This window comes from Harpia harpyja, chromosome 3 (genome assembly GCF_026419915.1).
Source record: "Harpia harpyja isolate bHarHar1 chromosome 3, bHarHar1 primary haplotype, whole genome shotgun sequence".
NCBI lineage: Eukaryota > Metazoa > Chordata > Aves > Accipitriformes > Accipitridae > Harpia > Harpia harpyja.
The window spans coordinates 40,597,201-40,618,377 of NC_068942.1; the positions used below are offsets into that span (position 1 = coordinate 40,597,201).

The 21,177-nt window shown below is 42.8% G+C and overlaps 1 protein-coding gene across 1 annotated transcript in view; it reads right to left on the minus strand.

The window, feature by feature from the left end:
• Window positions 1–21,177, minus strand: part of LTK (leukocyte receptor tyrosine kinase) — a 62,619-nt gene that overhangs the window by 5,540 nt on the left and 35,902 nt on the right. Inside the window, exons 14-28 of the mRNA XM_052783714.1 lie at window positions 20,867–20,998; window positions 20,145–20,301; window positions 19,076–19,258; window positions 18,440–18,538; window positions 17,790–17,942; window positions 16,931–17,041; window positions 16,087–16,273; window positions 13,986–14,076; window positions 11,515–11,579; window positions 8,803–8,932; window positions 6,251–6,348; window positions 3,515–3,607; window positions 2,799–2,900; window positions 1,196–1,330; window positions 740–830 (exon numbers count right to left, since the gene is read on the minus strand). Of these exons, the coding sequence (XP_052639674.1) occupies window positions 740–830; window positions 1,196–1,330; window positions 2,799–2,900; window positions 3,515–3,607; window positions 6,251–6,348; window positions 8,803–8,932; window positions 11,515–11,579; window positions 13,986–14,076; window positions 16,087–16,273; window positions 16,931–17,041; window positions 17,790–17,942; window positions 18,440–18,538; window positions 19,076–19,258; window positions 20,145–20,301; window positions 20,867–20,998 (1,827 nt within the window). The remainder of the gene's footprint in view (window positions 1–739; window positions 831–1,195; window positions 1,331–2,798; window positions 2,901–3,514; window positions 3,608–6,250; window positions 6,349–8,802; window positions 8,933–11,514; window positions 11,580–13,985; window positions 14,077–16,086; window positions 16,274–16,930; window positions 17,042–17,789; window positions 17,943–18,439; window positions 18,539–19,075; window positions 19,259–20,144; window positions 20,302–20,866; window positions 20,999–21,177) is intronic.

Genomic DNA, 21,177 nt, shown 5'->3' on the forward strand with positions numbered 1-21,177 from the left:
AGAGATACAAGAATCTGTTACACCCTGAGCACCTCCAGGGTGACTGTCACACCTGCATTTTAAGAGAAATAGCTATCAGAGCAAAAAAGATTTTGGCAGAGACTGACATGGGGTTTGGGCAATATTCCTGCACGTTGTACAAGGTGCTATGTGCCATCTGGATATTGCATGGTGTTAGGACTTGCAAAAAAGCTTTCTCGTTCACGTGCTTCCTTTGAGCAGAGGCTGTGCTTTATTGAAATCAGTGGCTAAGCTGGGTGTCACTAATACATAATTTCTCCCTTGGGAGGCTGGATCCAGGCCTGTAGCTGTAAAATGCTACCAGATGGTGAACTCACTGTGCCATCTCATTCGCCCCCCTCCACTCCATACCAATTCAGCTGTGGCTTTCGAGCAACATTAGGCAAGGTCAGAATATGGACCTTGAAAGAGATTCTAAATACCTTTCCATCACAAAATGAAGGACATTTTGCTACTGAACAAGCTAAGAGCTGAAAGCATCCACTTGCACAGGAACAGTATAACCTCATTTTGGTTGGGCTGAAGATGGGAGAGTGAGGGTGGATAACCAGAAAACCCAAATGAAAAGAGCAGATGAGCCAACAGCACCACCACAATTGGGAAAGTAATTAGATCAGTCTGTCAGGACTCTTCACTTGTTTTGGGCACTAAAACCTAGTGCCTTTGGATAGTTGGCATTCCATGAATTATCATCCACCTGGATACCAAAGATCAGTACCTGTGTGCAATACTTGATTCTTTCCAGGATGGTGGAGAAGTTTGGCCGATACTCTGGGCTGTGCTGCCAGCACTGTGTCATGATCCGGTACCTTAAAATAAGTAAAAAAAAAAAAAAGTATCCATCAAGAAAGATAATTATGTAAAATGTGTTTCAATATGAAGTGATCATGGGTCCAGAGGGACTGCACTCGATACATGGCCCAAAGGAGGAGAGCAAAAGTGGACATGTCATTTCTGCATCCTTGGATCCTGAGCTATTAGGGGACCACTAGTTAAAGTAAATCCTATAGTGCTCTAAGCTGTATACAAGAGGCAGTAGTTCAAGAGACATTCAGTAATACCCACCTAACAGTGGGGGCAATCACCATTCCCTGACTAGAAGTGTCTAGTTGCCTTTGTCTAACCTGTTTGACACCCACTATCCCTTGGCTTGTGGGAGTAAGGAAATACTTACACCGGTCCCGGACAGTTTTTTGGTGGATCCATTCTTCCTCCACTGGTGACAAATTCCAGCACTTCCTGATTGGTTTTGCAAGGGTAGGGCATGTAGCCTAAAGAGAAAATCTCCCAAAGCAGCACACCAAAGGACCTGTGTCAGAAACCAGCCAACAATACCAATTAGGTTTCATTTGTGCTCCGCAAACCGCACATGAAGCTGTGTAGGTAACACCACAGCAACAACCTTTCGAAGCTGTAGGCCAACCACAGTAATGTGCAATTAGCATGATTATGAGTCAACTTTGATATAAAAAACCAATCAATCAAAACCTTTGCTCAAGCTCCAAAACTAGCTTTACAGAGGTTTAAAAATATTTTAATAACTCTGAAGGGTTTTTTTCTGCTGCATTTATTATTTCTAGAGCAGGAAATCCCAGAGCACCCTTTGCTATCTATGTTCTAACTGAAAAGAACTGTGAGATCTGGCATGGTGATACTTACCTTACTTGGGAAGGCTCGAGATGTTTGAGTCAGTATTTGGGAACAGGATGCTCAAGAATAAAATCAAGTAAGAGACATTCAGTGAAACTGAAAGGCAGCAGCATTTTTTTTTTTCATGATACGGTTGCTCTCCTTTTTTACATCCACAGGTTAGTTAGGCAGTGCCATTGAAAATAATGTATAACTTAGACCCAGGGGAGTCAAGAGGGGTCTGCCAGGACTTCAGCAGGGTCAGAATTGTAAGATTCACTATTTGCTGCAAAGGTGGAAGAAATTTCCAGTACATGCATGTTACTTATAATAGCCTATTACAAGAACTGTAGCACTTTCCTTCAAAATACTTAGTACTGGCTGCTCACAGTTAGGTGCTGATAAGCAATCCCTTGTCTTCTGGCATCACTAACAACTTCAGGAAACTGGGTCAGTGTGGCATTTAAGGGGATGTCTCAGTACAGTATATTGAAGAATCTACTGTACAGGGAGAGAGGCGTTCTTAAGCAACTGGAAAGCTTCCATTCCCCAGCACCTGTGCATGAATGTGCTACTGCTGAGGGGGTGCTTATTTTAAAGAAAGATCAAGTTACATGAGGAATCAACATATAAATATTGTTTCCTCAGCAACCAGCAAGGACTTCTAATTAAATCTGCTGTCATTTTATATACAACAGAAAAAAATTATACAAAAGAGTAATCCTGGTACAGGACTGTGGTACAGAGAGAGTCATTTACAAAATATAGAAGCAGGCCTTGTCACTGATAGAAACTGAGTGGCAGATACTGAGGGTTGAGTGAAGCATCTGATGGTATTTGTCTGGATTTTTAACTGAGACTCCTTAGGAATCTAAACTGCTTTCTCTTTTCACTTCTTGATTGCCTTTATGTGATACTCTGCATTTATGTATAGCGAATTTTTATTACCTTCATTTACATTAGATTTTAAAATTCTTATTCAGAATTCTTTAGCCGTGCTTCTACTGAATGCCAAGGGAAGACTTCTAATATTTTCTGGGAAATTCTGACATTTTTTAAGGTACCTGCTGAGCAGACTTTTTTCTTGAGCAATACATTTCTTGACCCATACCACTGAGTAGCAGAAGTGATTAAAAGACATTTGTTACCAGGTATCAGTCTTGGAGGTGAAAATGCCCTCTAAAAAAGCTTCTGGTGGCATCCACTTGACAGGAAGCATGGCTCTTCCTCCCTTGCGGTAGTAACTTGCTCTGGGAAAGATAAAAAGCATGGAGAATGTCACACAATCTGAAAGGGCTCAGATATGTAAAAGATCTTATCACCACAGCAACAGCAGCTGGGGATTACAGGTGGCAATGGGGGCCAAGTGAGAAAAAGGAAAAGTCATCAACACAAATAGTGCATTGAAGCAGTATTTTATACCCTCTTTGCAACTGGGATGGAAACTGAGGATGTTGTAGGTGCACAGCTGAAGACATCATATTTGCCAAAGCTTAGCACAGGGTGCTGATGCAGCAAGTCATCTTGACATCATAAACTGAGAATTATGGTTGTTTTTTTTTTTTAAATTTAACATTATTTATGATGAACTAGCTAATAAATTTGTCTATGCTTGGTTTAGTGTCCACATGTGTTTGCAGTGTTCCCTGAGACCCAGGCTGGAATAAACACAGTTGAAGGGTATTGGCTAGTAGGCATAGATTTGTTAATTTATAGTCCGTTAACTCCAGTTAGTTAACTGGTGGTCAAATTCAGACACATAATGGACAGTTCCACTGCTTCAGATTCCATGAGACAGTTCAAACCAGTCAAAATGATACAGATTATCAAGTTATTCACAGGACTGAAATGGCCTTTCACTTACCTGTAAATATCCCTAGCCATCCCAAAGTCACCAATCTTGGCTATTCGTCCTGCTCCACTGCAGGTCAAAAGGCAATTCCTTGCAGCTATATCTCTTTAAAAAAAATAAAAATTATTAATTCTAATTCTAAACTCTTAAGTAGCTAAAGGAATACAGAAAGAGTATTAGTCCTGCACGCCTTGAGTCATCTTTACACAAATGAGAAGAGCCTTATTAAAAATAAGAAATAATGCCAGCTACATTATCATTTTTATTAACCACAATTCTTAAACTGCATTTACATTACATTTTCTTCCCCGTGTTTTCCAAGAATTCCCCACTCCCATCTCCTTTCACTAAGGCAGAAAACAGGGTCAGTGTCAGACCAGGGACAGATCCAACCTCTTTTGCTTCAACCACATTATGATAGATTTCTTTCTTGCTCTATTTTTTTAAAGAGTGGCATCTCAGCAGTGTCTCCATCAGTTACAGATGTGATGCTATTGGTTGGTCTTAGTAAACTGCTTGAAAAGTCAATGTAGGACCAGATTCAGAAAACTGTTGCTTTGTTGCTTCTGGGTATCTCCTGTGGAACCAAGCAAAGCTACATATGGGAGCAGCCGTTTGCTGGGTGCAGGTTTAGCTTGTGACAAATGGCAGTGATGACTGCATGGCCAAGACTGAAGGATTTGCGTTCATTTTAAATACGCATTCTGCAAAGGAACTAATTAAAAAACATAGCACTGGGGGGGTCCAGTTGACTGCCAAGAAAAATGAGCTCCTTGAACAACTCATATGTTTCTTCCCACTGCCAGCCTTAAAAAATCTCTCAGGATTTGGAAATCAAGCTTAGCTTTCTCTGCCATCATGAGCTGTGACTCCTAGATGACAAGACCTGCCCTTAATGACATCTCCACAACCCCACTACACTACCTTTTCCCCCTAGGATACCTATTATCTGTAAGGATAATCTTCCCTTCCCGACCCACTCTAGGTAATACTGGCCATCACTGACAAAATACTAATACGGAACCTGAACAAAATTCCTTCTATACTGATTTCCTGAATTGTTGGCTAAAACAAAATGAGTCTATTCCCAGGTTGCTTATACTAGAGATCTAACAGTCCAAAAACTGACCCTGAGAGTTTTTTTAAAAGTGATATGCTGCTGTTAAAAGAATCAAACACTAGTTTCTTCCATTTCTCTCCTGAAATGGAGACTGGTCTTGTGCTGTCAGCTAACAGCTGGCCTGTCCCATTTGTTGACATAAATGTTAGAAGCTTTATGTGATGACTGCTGGGCTCAGTGACATATGATAAGAAAACCAGGGAACATCTACCTGGCAGGAGATATGAAAATTGGTTTTATAAAACACTTGTGGAGAAAATTTCTGTTGAGTTTCTATTGGCCTTCTTGCAGTACGAGCAAAAATTGGCCCTTCACATAAATTCAATAGATCAGGGTGGGTGGAGGTTGATGAAGGCTATTACTATTACAGTAAGGATTTTTAAAAAATAATGCTGTAGTGAATAACTCTGAAGTTTCCAATTAGAATACAGATCCTCTCATGTACTTATTAAGAGATCCAAGAGCCAAAACTTATTGCACGCTCTTACTGCTCTTTTTTAATGACAGAAAACTCTAATCCTTTTTCAAAGGAACTTATTTATTGCTCCAATATAAAGGAGACTAAAACCTGTCTCTCATGCTCTAATCATAAAGCCATAACATATCTCATATCTCAATCTCATGGTTTTTTTCTCCAATTGCTGCTTGCCACTTGTTTCCCTCAGTTTCTCCAGTCGCTACCCACTCTTGCCTAGCTCTGCCTCTTTGCTCTGTGTGATGTCATGTGTACGTACACATGCTTGTGCATGTGGGTGAATCAGTTGTCTACTTGCATAACTCCAGGCTGCATGTCGGTTTTGTTAAAGCCTGTGTGACCCTCTTGTGTGAAGGCCTCTTCTTTCCTTTACACACAAGGGCTGAACTCAGCATGGAGTTCATACTCGGGAAAGAATTCAGTTGCACACTATGCCTGGGAACATTATGAACTGAAACAACTCTTAATCAGAAGCAAAGGAGTCCAATATCCAACTGGGAATTTTAAAAGGCTACCTATAATCACCTTTACCTCTTCTACAATATTTCATTCTTATTTGAAGCCTACCATAGCAACATTTTTTTGCTCTACAAAGAGGAAAAAGAGGTGTGAACAAATACGGGCTCCCCAAGACCACACAGCAGGTCAGCCGCTGAGCTGGGAAGGAAGCCTTAGAGTTGTGTTTTTACCTCCTATTATCCCTGTTCTACACTTCTGTAGTCAATGGCTCAAATATGATGGGCTGTCCTGTGCTGACGAGATAGGGAAAGCATTAAGTCAAGATAGGGACATCAGAAAAGAGAGAAATGATACCTTATAGTCTTACAAGCTAACACAGAGTGACACTACCATCTAGTGGACTACAGGGCTAATTTCAAATGTGTCTACATTGCAGGCACCTGAAAGTTAACACTTGGAAACAGTCACTCTGAGCAGAAGATTCCTTTCTCCCCAGCAGTGCAAAGAGCAGTGCAGAGCCTAACTCCTGCCAAAACCCAGTGAGACCAGCCCTGACATCTAAGCACAAGCCTGTATTGGTAGAGGAAATCTCTGTCTCCCTCCTGGAGATTAGTTCTGTCTAATCCACTGCAAATAGAAACTGTGTGAGCTTCGCACACCTTGAGATACCTCAGAAGGGACTGTTTCTTCTCACCTGTGGATGAAATGATTCTCTTCCAGATATTTACAGCCGCAGGCAATGTCCCTAGCTATGTTCAGCAGGTCCTGCATTGTTAGCGTGGATGGTTGATTCTAGAAAAGGACACACAGAAAATGGTGAGGGAAGAATAGTGGAGTAGAAGAATATAATTCAGGCAGGGGATAATCAGCAAGGGACAGAAGAAGGGAAAGGGAGAGACATTACATACAGGGTGGGGAAAGGGTTAAATGAGTCAGGAGCAAAGAGGAACATAAGCAGATCAAAGTAAAGAGTTAGAAAATGAGTAAACTCTTATTTAAGCCACAAAAATTTCAGAAGATTTCACTTCTGAGCACAGTGCATAAGTGCAAGCTGGCGAGAGATTTATGGACTGGCCTGAATAGCCTAGTAAAGGGGGTGGGAGAGAACTATTCCCTACTGGTGTTGGACTTCGTGAAATCAAAAGACAAGCAGGTTTAAAAGGTGAGATGGAAGAGAAAAAAAAACACCTGCTTTTAAAGAGTGAGTTAAATTACCAACAGAAATTAGCACATGAGCTCAAAGAGAGAGCAAAGATGCATGAGTGCACATCTCTGCACCAGCAGTCAGCATTCATCAACTTATCCATTCTTGTGGAAGGACAGAGATTACCCTCAGGAGCAGTATGCAAAAATGGGATGCTTTACCACAGGAGTCTGGGACTGGTACTAGCCCTTCACCATCTGCACTTCCCTAACTAAGAACAATAAAGAAGTCTTTCTCCAGGAGCCCTGCATATTTTCATCCCATCATTTATTTCCCCATAGGGCAACTTCCTTGGTGTTTCTCCAGGAACTTCTGTATTGCTCTCAGGAAGGGTGGGGAGAAATTAACTACACTGCTGATCAAAAGCCCAAGAGATATCAAAAAAATTGTTCTTTTTAAAGCTGCTTTTGTTTCTGGATGCTGTTATCACTGTAATTTCTCATGCTCAAACCACATAACACACACTACAGCCATTGAGCACTATTTTTATTGGCTAGGCTAATTATTGTACAAAGCTCTTGGACATCTGCCAGGGAGAATTATTATAGTTACAAAGTAGGCATTTCTGGAGAGGAGATGAAAGGCAAAGAAGAGAAATAGCATTACAGACTTCCAGACCTTATCTCTGCTCTGGGATTCCTCTGTCAGAAGACTGTGATGGACATGCGTTTTCTCTGCAGCCAGGGAAACTTGTTGTGAAATACATTAATGATGAGGCTAGTTCTGTTCTCAGAAAAGGTGTACAGGGACATTTTTTTGAGTACTAAGGGGACTTCAACTATTGTATTTGCTATCTGCTAGCATACCAGCTAACATAGCAGCAGATTTGTTTTCACATGATATTTAAAAAGTAACTGTTCTTTACATTACAACTATACCTGATATTCAAGTAAGAGTACTTATTATTCTCTGCTACCCACAGACTTCATCTACTCACAGAAATTGTACCACTTTCACTATAAATGCCAAAAATAAAGATATACAAACTCCTCCATCTGGGTGCTGTTATACCACTGTAAGTGCATTTAATTAGTATATTTACTCCTGTATGAAGAAGAGATTAAGCTCGATCTTTCAACAACATGTTAATACCAGTATAAGAGTATACACACATGAAGCTACATTGCCATAACTATTTGGGGTGCATGTGTGCGCGGAGGAGAAGCTGTGCAACTGCATCATGCGGCATAGGAGTACGAGGCACCAGTCAGCCTCCTCCTGCCCCTGTAGGCAGCCAGCATAGGCACCTCAATGCAACAAGAAATAACGTAGAATCAAGCCTAACTCTTCTGTTGTTTTTTTTTAAGTCTCCACTCAAGCAGAGATATACACTTATTTAACACAGGTGCCCAGGATCACACTGTTAAGAAGCAAGAACACGTATCTGGAATCAGCTATTCATTGTAAGAACATTGAAACTAATTAATTCCAAATAGTCGCTGTACTTGGTTGGCATCAATATAGTAGTAAAAATCAAAGATAATTTGCAAAAACCCTCATGACAGCTTTTTATAAAGGTGGGGTTTTTTTAAACAGAAATATTTGACTTGATAATTTCATTTGCATTGATTTAAATCCCGGTCACATTGCTACATACAGGCTCAGCTCTTCAACTAGTATAAATCTGTGCATCTCCATATGGTGCTGATGCACACCTGCTGAGGACCTAGTGCTACAAATTCCCACTGCATATCAGTGTTAACTTCAGCTCTTCATGCACCATCACAGTGCACAGAAAACAAGGTAGACATTGAGGAAAGCAAGCCCCTTGATTTGTAGTCCAGTTGACAGAGAACTCTGGAATGGCAGGACAGGATTTCACTCTTTCCCCCTCAGTTACTAATTGACTGGCACTGCTTTCATTTTCTCTCACTGACATCTGCTTACATCAAGCAAACAGATGTACGTATCCAGAAGTTTATAGGAGCTGGGACACATACGCCGCCCTGCTTGGCTTCTTCAGTGCCTTTATCCAATTCATAAAAATAATAAAAACAGTCATACTAAAATCAACCACAAGCCTAGCAGAGAAGTTATCTCACCACCCTGGGTCGATTCTGCCGAAGAAAGCTCTTCATATCTCCTCCAGCCATGAGCTCAAGCAGAATGAAACGAGGCAGAGTCTGTAGGCTAACACCGATGCACTGCACGATATTTTGGTGATTGAACTTACTGAAAGCCAAGATCACAGCAACATGGAAAAGAAAGACAGCATTAGTACCTGGCCAACATCCATCACACTCACTGTGCCTTGAGCTTTGACAACCTGGATTGAAGCAAATCCTGATGCAGTGCAAGTTACCAAATAAATTCCTACTTCAGCCATATCAAAATGCCTCTCTGAATTATGACAGCCCCAAGATGAGGGTTATACCTAGCTTTTCCCATGAAAAGCTTTCAACAGAATGTATGAAAAGCTGAAAGCAAAGCAAAGCCTTCTGTCTGTGAAGAGAGAATTTAATGGACGCACTGACTGCAAGATAGGGGTGACGTGAGAAGGACATGAAAGCTAAGCACTTCAAATATGCAAAAATTACTGGCATTTGTGAAACAAAATCCTGACTGGTGGGGATTTTAATTCAGCATTGGTTATTTTAAATATACTGCTCTCTAGTTTGTTGGACTCAGTTCAGTATCTAGTCTGCCAAAGAGGGACTCAGCTAATACCTACTGCAGCAGCTACTTATGTAATGGCTTTCTGTCTCTTACAACAGAAAGCTGAGATTGTCAAGTAGCTCAGTAAGACTCAGTCATTAGAAAGCAGCGTCTTCCCTTGGATAGTGATTACCTGGATAATACAGGAACTAAAAATGGAAAGGAAGCTGGGGAAGAGAAAGACTCCTGTGCTACTAAGTGAATCAAAGCACTCTGTAATCGATTGAAATTACTCTTTAAAAAAAAACATACATCAGTGGTTACCTCCTGTTCAGCTGCCAAAGTTCTTGCAGACTTTAGGAAGTGGCACTATGTCATGAGATTCATGCTTTAATAGCAGATATGAGTTGGGCCAGACAATGAGAAGAGGAATTTCATGTTGCACAAATTAAAAATGCATAAATTCTGATCACAATCAACCCTGACTATACTATTATTTTAAAGTCACCCTTGACTATACTATTGTTTTAAGGTTATGGATTTGGGTTAATGAAGTAAATTCCAAGACTGGAATACTTAAAGTACAGGTGGTAATCGGAATGGCTGTCTTATCTTTTCCAGGGAGGTTTTATAGATCTCATAGTTCACTGTCAGAAGGTTGTGCAGATGAGACCTTATGAGTGTTCTGTCAAGCTTGCAAAGGCATCAAAAGCCAGAACATGTCTAAGAGAAGTGGCCACACAGGGAGAAGGGCTGTGTTCCATCTGTGCAAGCTACACACACAGAGCCATATTCACTACTTTATCCCTACAGAGGTTTCAGAGTGTTTCACTCAGCTATTTTTGTGCAAAGAAAGTGTAAAAGCTCAGGACCTTCACTGCAAAGAGCGCTTACTTACAGCAAAGAGTTCTACAGATAGGAAAAGCAAAAAGGCTGCACGTACGCTTAGCTACTGACTGAAAGCCACAATGGGAAAAGCTTTTCACACTTTCTCCTTCTTCAACTGCCAAACATGCTCTTATAAAAACTTTTACTTTTATTTGCAAGAGATATTATAGTTTAACCCCTAGCACCCAAACCTAAAAACTTACCTTCCTGGCTCAGAGCCTGTGTTGTACCACCTTGGTGCTGGTCTTGCAGAGGCTGAACTTCTGAGTCACTGCACAGGTGGCTCTCATCTTTAGCTTTCCTATTGCTTTTCATTTCATCCTTGAAAATTTGTTTTAGCAAGGGCTTCGGGACATGATTTATGCTTAGTAAAAGGGCAATGGATTTCTTTGAAAAGGAAAACATTTCAAACACAGCACATATTTGTAGAAAAATGTTGTGCCTTTTTACTCCTCTGAACATGACCAGCAGAACCAACCAGCAGAAATTTTTGTTGAGATGTTGTACTGGTTTTGGGTGGGATAGAATTAATTTTCTTCACAGTAGCTCATATGGTGCTATGTTTTGGATTTGTGATCAAAACAGTGTTGGTAACACATTGATATTTTAGCTATTGCTGAGCAGTGCTTACACAGCGTTAAGGCTTCTCACACCACCCCACCAGCAAGGAGGCTGGGGGTGCACAAGAAGTTGGGAGAGGACAACAGCTGGGACAGCTGACCCCAACTGACCAAAGGGGTATTCCAGACCATATGACATTGTGCTTAGCAATAAAAGTTGGGGGAAGAAGGAGGAAAGGCGGGGTGTCATTCAGAGTTTGGCATTTGTCTTCCCAAGTAACTGTTACGCATGATGAAGCCCTGATTTCCTGGAAATGGCTAAACACCTGCCTGCCAATGGGAAGTAGTGAATGAATTCTTTATGTTGCTTTGCTTGCGCACGCAGCTTTTGCTTTACCTATTACACTGTTTTTATCTCAACCCATGAGTTTTCTTGCCCTTCTGATTCTCTTCCCTGTCCCACTGCTGTGTGTGGCCGAGTTGCCTACTGGCATTAAACCACAACAAATGTGCAACAGAAGAACTTCAGTTACCTTGTTTAAGATGAACAAGTAGCTGAAACCAGTAGCTCATATGCTACTAAAATGCCATCTGGTGAAAAATAAGGCTGGATTTCTTTTCTGAACCCAAGCAAGTGGATAAATGATTCTTATTACCTGCATTACTCTTTTTCCCCCTGCCCACCGTCAGTATAAAAACCTTAAACTATACCTGATAATCAATGCTTCCATCAGGAAATCCATCTCATCCTGCTCAGAACAGACTTCCGGCAGGGTCTGTTGAGAGGTAAAGACAGTGAGGACCATCCCACCAAAGAGTTGAGAACGTTTAGGTGACCACCAAAGGAAAAAGAAACAAAAAAGAATGAGTATGTAGCATGTGAATGACTCCAGGAACCTCTGAGGTGGGGCTCATGTTTTCAGTGCCCAGTTTATCGGACTGCACGTGACCCATTTGGTAGTTAAAGTTAGAACAGGAACCTGGTGACCTACTTGGAGATTTTTTGTGTGCATTTAACTATATGTAGTGTTCTGGAGCAAAATAGCTTCAGGTATACATCAAGAAAGGCATTAGGTGGGGAATTACAGATCTAGTAAGCACTTGAAAATGACAGGTGTTAATTTATTCTCCCTTTTCTATATGTCCACATTGCAGCACATGCTTCCATGTCAAATGGCACATACAGCCACATGATTTAAATAATTGTGTCACATGGCCTTATAGCTTGCTTTCCTGCCAGCAGATTTGGACAGCATCTGCCACTGATAAACATGAACTGAGAGCGCAGGCAGCAGTAGAAGCAGCACCTGCTATGGTGCCCTCTGTTTTAACGTTACGGGATGGTTTGGCCACAGCTGTGTGTAGTGCCCGCTGCCAAACTGCACGCAGAGAAGTGGGATGTTTACTGCTCAGTGTGGCGAGGCTGGCATGGAAACAGTTCTTGTCATCAGTAGTGTGGGCTACAGAAGAGAGGGTTGCATTTTGCTGTCTGAAATAAGTGATTGCTTCACACAGGACAGTGCAGATGATCTATTAAATTGGCGGAATACCCACAAACAATATGTGGAGTATGCTGCAAATATATTTTTTAATTTATTCCCAGCCTGCACCTGCTTCTTCTGCAAACTCAGATCAGGCCTGATAGTCTCCATCACGAAGCAACGTGAGCATAGTCACAGCTTGGGCCCCATGGATACTCTACAGTTTCCAGCCAGGGAGAAGAGCAGCGTTTTGGTGATGTTCAGGGGGTCACTTTACAGGGAACTGGGTGAACAAGTGGGCAGGTGGGCAGACAGGGCCCTAACAAGTAGCCATCATTGCTGAGACTTTCAAAATGGTTGACATGCTCACTGGATTATCACAACTGAACAACATGCCGATCTACTTCTGTTTGCTACTGTGCTGTGGTGCTTCCTCCAGTCTGGACAGTGAAACTGGACTGGACAGTTACAACTGCTGCCTAGTGTCTGTTCTGGGTTTTCATGCACATTCGTTCAGTGGTACAGGTAAGTTCATAACAAAATGCCATAATGCATGATCCTTTCAAAGAGGGGTTTGAAAGACAGGATGAATAATAATAGAACTACTTTTTATTAATGAAGGCTACGTTTTGGGCTGAACTTATAGAAGTAGATTTGGTTCTCTGAGTCACAAGCTTATAAAAGAACAAAAGCAGGCTATGAGCATCCTTAACTTCAGGGCTGAGTAACTGACAAATCCTGAGGCAACAGCAGTAATTTCACAGAAAACCAGCCTGTTATCTCTTGCCATTAATGACATGGAAATTAGCATGATATCACAATATATATTCACAGCAGCATATTTAACACTGTGCAATAATAAGAGACTACCTGGAAGTTTCACATATGGTAGACAAACACTACTCTCAGTATAAAGGAAATGTAACTGAGAAACAATACAAATTTTTAAATACAGTAACATCATGTGAAAAACTTAGGAGAAAGCACTCAAAACCACTGAAATGCAGAAGTAATAATACATAAACATTACTATAAATGTTTACTGTTTGCTGTCACATAAATGCTTCATGCTAATATTTGCCAGGGCTTTCTTTTCTTTATACAAGATTTAGAAATCCTCTTCTAGTCCACAATGTCCCCAAAACATCTGTTTGTTGCTATTTTTTTCCCCTTAAGTTTCTTTTTTTCTTGGCTACTCAGATCTATAAATCATTGTGCCAGAAAAGCCATTGTGGCAGATTACCTGCTGGGGTGAACTGATGGTTCTGTGTTGATTTCAAGGGAGCTGCATTTATTTATGTTGATAGGCAATTTGTTATTTTCTTTTAACTAATCAGTCTCCAGGTGACTAATTCACACAGCTTCCCATCGGAGGGCACTGATCTCTCCTGAGCAATGGGAATCGGGCTTACAAAAGAGATTGCCCTTTTTTAGATTCTCCTCCTAGTTCGACCACAACTTACAGCCATTAGGCATGCAGCAAATAAGACAGATGGTTTACTTTCAACCTGCTGCTAGTGCCATAGAGCTTAAAAATCAAAGTTTATAATTCCAGGATGCAGCAATTTGTGGAAACCTGCATCACGCACATGCATATGTCATTAAGCACGTGATAAACGTGAATCTCCAATTGGAATAGTAATAAGATCATATGGCTCTTACGAGTAATTATTGTTGTATAAGAAATTTGTGGGTACTGACCTTGATAGCCACTTGAAGAGGGTTGGGATCCCCTGCAATGCCTACCACGGTTCCCTCATAAACCTCACCAAATGCACCATGTCCTAGTGCCCTGGAAGAAAAAAAAAAAGAGAGAGAACAGATGTTACTATGCCCCTGGATCCAGCATTGGCTGAGCTCTTTTCTTCATCCAGTCCAAGAATAGGAATAGAACCTGCTGTAAGAGGTGGAATCAACAACAGAGTTTTGTTTTTGTCTCAAAGTTTCTGAAAATAACTTCTCAGTATTTTCTGTCACTGCCACTAAAGCAGGGAGTTTGGATCCTTAATGGTTCTGAACAAATAAAGCAGCCTTCTTAGGGCCCTACCTCCAAGTATGGCAATAGCAAGGCAAGAAAGAACTGGAGAACAACTGAATAAGGTTGTGATGGGTTAACCCTGGCTGGACGCCAGGTGCCCACCAAAGCCATTCTATCACTCCCCCTCCTTCTCAGCTGGACAGGGGAGAGAAAATATAACAAAGAGCTTGTGGGTTGAGATAAGGACAGGAGAGATCACTCACCAATTACTGTCACGGGCAAAACAGACTCAGTTTGGGGAAACTTAACTCAATTTATTACAAATCAACCAGAGTAGGGTAATGAGAAATAAAACCAAATCTCAGAACACCTTCCCTCCACCCCTCCCTTCTTCCCGGGCACAACTTCACTCCCGGATTCTCTACCAACCCCCCAGCGGCACAGGGGGACGAGGATGGGGTTTACGGTCAGTTCATCACACGTTATTTTCTGCCACTTCATCCTCCTCAGGGGGAGGACTCATCACACACTCTTCCCCTGCTCCAGCGTGGGGTCCCACCCACAGGAGACAGTCCTCCACGAACTTCTCCAACGTGGGTCCTTCCCACGGGCTGCAGTTCTTCACGAACTGCTCCAGCATGGGTCCTTTCCACGGTGTGCAGTCCTTCAGGCACAGACTGCTCCAGCGTGGGTCCCCCACGGGGTCACAAGTCCTGCCAGAAAACCTGCTCCGTGGGCTCCTCTCTCCACAGATCCGCAGGTCCTGCCAGGAGCCTGCTCCAGCACGGGGTTCCCACGGGGTCACAGACTCCTTCGGGAACCCACCTGCTCCGGCGTGGGGTCCTCCACGGGCTGCAGGTGGATATCTGCTCCACCGTGGACCTCCATGGACTGCAGGGGGACAGCCTGCCTCACCATGGTCTTCACCACGGGCTGCAGGGGAATCTCTGCTCCGGCGCCTGGAGCATCTCCTCCCCCTCCTTCTTCACTGACCTTGGTGTCCGCAGGGTTGTTTCTCTTACATGTTCTCACTCCTCTCTCCAGCTGCTGAAAATACCGCCGTCCCAACTTTTTTTTCCTTCTTAAAAATGTTATCACAGAGGCGTTACCACTATCGCTGATTGGCTCGGCCTTGGCCGGCGGCGGGTCCATCTTAGAGCCGGCTGGTATGGGCTTTCTCGAACACAGGGGAAGCTTCCAGCAGCTTCTTACAGAAGCCACCCCTGTAACCCCCCCCGCTACCAAAACCTTGCCACACAAAACCAATACAAAGGTAGCTGCAAGCTAATGTCTTCAGGAGATGGTGTACGCACATAAGAATGGTCAAGTTTTTCCTTCTAAAGTTTACATAACTTTGGTCAGTATCATCTGGATGGTGTGGAGCCGAAGAGCAACCTAGCATGCATTTCCTTGTAACAGGAAATTTCCTAGTGACGGGAAATGCTGAAAAAGAAATACTGCTATAGATTTGGAAGGGAGTTACTGCCAGGTGGCAAGTGTAATCCAGGACATCTTATAAAAACACAGAGGTGAAATACCCTATGCTGTGTGTGGGAACATGGAACAGGAGACTCGTGAACTTGTACTACTTCTTGAGAACTTTATGGAATCAAAATATCTTAGAGAACATAGTAAGTGTCACATCTATCGTATTTTGGCTGGCTTGGACTAGATGCTTTCCAGTTAGTCAGACAGGTGGCCCTTGTTTTCTAGTCCCGGATACCTGATGCTGAGTAAAACAAGCATGGGAGCCCTACCTCTGCCTTTGCTTCAGGCTGCCTTTCCTCTCCTGTGCCAGAGAGCAACCCCTGCAGCAAGTCTTACCGAAGCAGAGAGATGTTCTTCCGTGGGATCTCCTTTAGCTCGCTCAGAGTGGCAGCCTTCCCTGCAAAGCAGTAGTTGGGGTTGTAATCTGTCATGATGGCTGATGTGCGGATTTTGCTCAGTTTATATTCTGGGCTCTGCAGTCGTGCTCTGGCTCCTTCCAGCTGCTGCTTCTTAAGGTGATAAACTGCGGGTGAGGAGGCAAATAAAAATGCACAAACAAGATCAATACCTGGAGAGAAAAGATAATGCTGGCCACACAGAACAGAAAGAAACCAACTCCATAATTGTAAGCGCTTAAGAAACATCTTTAGCTTGCCAGTATCACACTCTTCTCCATGCTCTGTAGTGATTTAATACTGGATATGCAAACAGTCTTATTCCTGCAGAGTCCTAATCACCTGGGAGCAACTTAGGTTTCCTCTGCTTCTTTGTACATTGGGTAAGGAAAGGGTGCTCCACAAGACATCCTGCTGGCATCAAGTCCCCAAAAGCATACCATCTCCCTGAATGAATTATATGCTTAATTACAGACTGTGACTTCCGCCTATGTAGCAGTGGCTGCTAAAGAAACGCCTGCTAAGAGGGCTTTCCAAGCTCTTTTCTCTGTAGCAAGTACCAGGACAGAGCAGTCCTTACCCTTTAGGACTCTGCTTTTGCCTAACAGTGGGGTGGTGATGTTTTCTATCACTTCTTTCTCCCCGTCTCTCTGATCCACTTGGGAGACCACAACACTCTGGCTCCAAGTATTGAAAGTAGTGGCATGTGGTTGGGCAGTCTCCTTTTGTCTAATTTAACTGGGAAAAGCCAAGTCAAAGGTTGATAAGGAGTAAGTGTTTCTTACTGATAGATAGGCTGCCACAAGTGAGGATCATTCCAAGCACCACAATCACAGCCACCACAGCTAGGAGGAGTGGGAGAGGCAGGTGTCTCTCTGGGATAGGACCCTGGGGCACTGGAAAAAGAAAGAGAGGTGCATTAATCAGAAAGCAACCAGAGCTGCTGTAAAGTGTCGCCCTGAAGGTTGCTCCTATTTCAGAAAACAATACAGAGATCACAGCCAGACCATCTTAGAAAAATTACAGCAAATCCCTCTACAGACCTGGAGGTGGAAAAAAATACCTAAATCATTTTTAAAACATTGTGAAGATAGAAAACTAACTGATACAACACAGATTTCTTATCCATTCTTCATTTTTTTATAAATGGGTAACATCACTGCTCACAAGTGGAAACTCTCTACATTCTTGATGCTTTGGACTTCCAAGAGACTGTGTCAGGAAATAACAGTGAATACCAGGCATCAGCTGAAGAGGCACAGTGGGAAACTGCTGTGGAAGGAAGTGATTTGTGGCTTAAATAACTCAGCAGTAGGTGGTACATTATACTGGAGAGGTATTTACACTTAAATATCTGATACACTGTGCCCATTCAGGAAATTTACACTGTGTCTCTTTACAGATGTTTTACTTTCTACCTAATCCAAGCCTGAATGTTGGAGATGGTGACAGAGATGCAGCTCAGTGGGTAAGGAAAGGACATCAGGAATTTTCAGTCATACGTTTGATTGACATTTCTCATAACACTCTGTTCACTAGAGCCACTAGCTGTAACTTGGGGAACTGACCATCAAAAAACCCAGGAGAAGAGATAATACAAAGAATACAAATGTTATCCAATAAGGATAAAACTTCACATCTTACCAGTGCAGGTGACATTGTCATTGGCTAGCACAGCCCCCATCTCACATTGGCAGACTGGCAGGTTGGTGTCAGGGTCCCGCTTACAGTTGTCCGAGTGGCAGTGGCTGCAGTTAAGATAGATCTGAACCTCTACCTCACCGTGACTCTCCATGGCTGAACAAGGAATCAGACACAACAGGTGGGCTTAGTTCAGTTCTTCCCATCTTGTTTCAGTAAGGAAAAAAAACCTCAAACCCAGCAGGCACCTACAACTTGTCTCCTTCTCTGCAGGAAAGCAGATAGTCCAACACAGTGGACATATCAGAAACCTGATGGGGGGCAGGAGGGAAGAAGGTATTGGGTCCCTCAGGCAAACAGAGAGGTCTTGAAGTGAATTGACCTGGAAGTGTCTGAGACTGAGGATGTGCAGTTGAACTTGATGACTGGTGTCTCTTCTGCTTTAGAGATTGAGAGGAAAAAGGTCCCAGAGCACTATAGAAATATTTAAAGAAATGACCACAGCTAAAGATCTGACCTGCAGAGTGAAATATGCCTGAATGAAATGCATAAAAAGCAAAGACAGGAGGAGAGGGAACAGGAAAGAGGAAATAGAGAGGAAGAAGGGGAAAGGAGGAAGAAAAGAACTAAGAGGAATAAGAAGTATATTGTACCTGCTAGGGGATGCAAGAAGATCTCTCCAATGGGGTTCACAAAAGAGATGCCATCCTGCCCACCAGCTGTGATATCATCATTATCAGAGGCATGCCCCCCTGGGGAAAGAAGAGTATGGCTAGCTGATCAGTGCTGCATGCTGCAAAAAATGCAATGCCTCTGAAGTGTTGCATTCATTCCTGGCTCTTATCACCTGGGGTCACTCTGCAACCTTCCAGTGATATTAATATATATAATGTCCTTGATGGATAAACGCTCACTTGACTCAGCCAGTACCAAGGTTAGTGAAGTGACTAATTCCAGCGTAGGTTTCTCAGTTCAGCAAGGTAAAAATACATTTGCTTCAAACAGAAAAAAGAAATGGAACATTTTCCCTGGGCAACTTAGGAACAAATGAAGGGGTGATTCAGCATACCTTCCAAATACTAAATCACATAGGAACACTTCTATAACCTTGATTTCCCCGACTAAAGAGATGGTGGAGAGTAGGGCAGGTTTCATACTTTTCAGCTTGAAGTATCTGTGAATCACCTTCTGCAGCAGTGTACCTCTGCACTAAGAGTTCTAGCCCTTAACTGCAGGTGCTCTGAAGGGTACAAAGTTAGACATCATGATTATTCCTCCAGCAGACTTACCTCTGTAGCCCCCGCCTCCTCCACCAGAAGTACAAGCTCCTCCTCCCCCCCCAAAGCCACCGGAGGTGGCCCACTGGAGCTTGGCTAGTGCCTGGGGACAAGCTTGACCCCCTTCTCCACCTTCCAGAAGGGACTTCCCAGTCTGAGGAAGCAGACTCTCATCTTGCCAGCCACCACCTCCACCTTCAGTCAGAGAGTGAGAAAACCAAACAAGAACAGGTGAGGGAAGCACAAATAGAGGAAAGTGGGAGAGATACTATACAGAGACAGAGACTGGCCCTTATTAATTTCTTAAGTGCCTGCATTCAAATTAACTTTTTCTTTAAGGTTAAGAGAATATACAGACAAGCTCCTTGTTGCCATGGACAATAAGAAAGTGGAAATGTAATGCACAGCCTGTGGTATGCCCTGCATAACCAGCACCTTAGCACCAATTTCTAGTGGCATTAGAGAAATAAGGAGCTCACCACTCCCCTTCGGGATAACTGGTTAGGGCTTTCAGCCATGTGAGATGCTGAGTTCCCCGAGGAAATAAAAACTAACTGGATTTCCTTGTCTCCCTCTAGTGGCCCCTCTATAAGGCTATTCCAGCAGAAGTTGGAGAACCACTGGATTTTTTTGTCTCTTAGGAATGGGTTCTAGGCACAGCTGTTACAAGATTATAAATAAGCTTCCATTTCTGGTATAATTCCCATAATATAATTCTTGTTGTTAGGGTTTCAGGGGAGTAACAGGGAAAAAGTCTTCTCTTCAAAGGCCATTGTTACAGTGTGGAGGAGTGGACTCCATCCCCTGAACACCATTTTCACTGAGACATTTTATAGAAGAGAGGAGTCCTCCTATGGAATAGCCTCTACTGGAGCACTCATCACCTGCCCTATGCATTCTCTTTTATCTGGTGACACACCATATAAGATGACATCCATTGTAGACTACCAGCATATTTCTAACAACTACTGCCACAGAAGAATTCCAAAAGATCAAAAAAGCAGCCCCTCACTTCGTGCCTACAGGACAATGTGTGTATTCAGCCATCTAATTCAGACCTTGTGTGGTTTTAGTGTCTCACCTGCTGCCCCAGTCCTCCCACTGACTCCAGGTACTGCAGTACTGTTCTCAAATTGCTCCAGGGGTACGTCATCCAGTGAGCTGTCCTGAGCCTTCAGGTAGGCTTTTCCTCCTCCTCCTGCTGCGATGAGCAAAGGTTCGAAAATCCCATCCTTCTGCTGGAAAACCCCCCATCAAACATCAGAAACACTTCACATCCCTTGGATATGTGAACTCACATAAACTCATCAAAAAACCTGAAAGCATCCCAAAGAAGAGTGGCCGAAGGCCAGGGCAATGCTTCTGATTGTCTCCTAAGTTCATTACAAAAATGTTTTACATCGTGTTCCTGTGTACAAAAGTAACTGTTTAACTGAACACCAAAGTTTTGGGATTTATTTTTTTTTAGGACTGCTGCCAATATTAAAGTGGGATCCTGGTGTGGTTCCCAGACCTGAGCCATCGAGAACTGAGGAACCAGTTCAGCTAGCTTAGTGACAGTATGATCAAGGATATGAAAAGAGATGAAGCATTTAAATTAACAAGACAAAAAGACAAAGAGGGACAGAAGGATAGGGAGGAAGGGAGGGAGGTAGGGAGGGAGGGAAAGAGAGAAGAGGGAGAGGGAGACTCCTTTTTCATCACCTTTTTTTAAGAACTGAGTATCATATGCCACGATTGACTGTGAAAGCTAGTTGTTCTGCTGGACACTGCTCAGGCAGGATGTAAAGAAGAAATACTTACTCTAAAGATGTAGGTTGCTCCTCCTCCACCTCCACCTCCGCCAGCCCAGTCCTTCAGGTCCTTTTTTTTTTTGTAATCTTCTTCAATGAGAGATGACTCCCCTAAGCAGATCTTCTGGGTTTCAGGATTGCCCTGAAAGGAGACAAGAGATGCACTCAGATATCAGCAAAGTCCAACTCTTGACGGTTGTCTGTATATCTCAGTATAATAATCTTGTATTGTTTGTGATGTATATCGGGCATATATAAATCAGTATATATATTATCTTTGTGGAAAGTGAACTCTTCTACAAGGACCAACAGCTGAGGGAC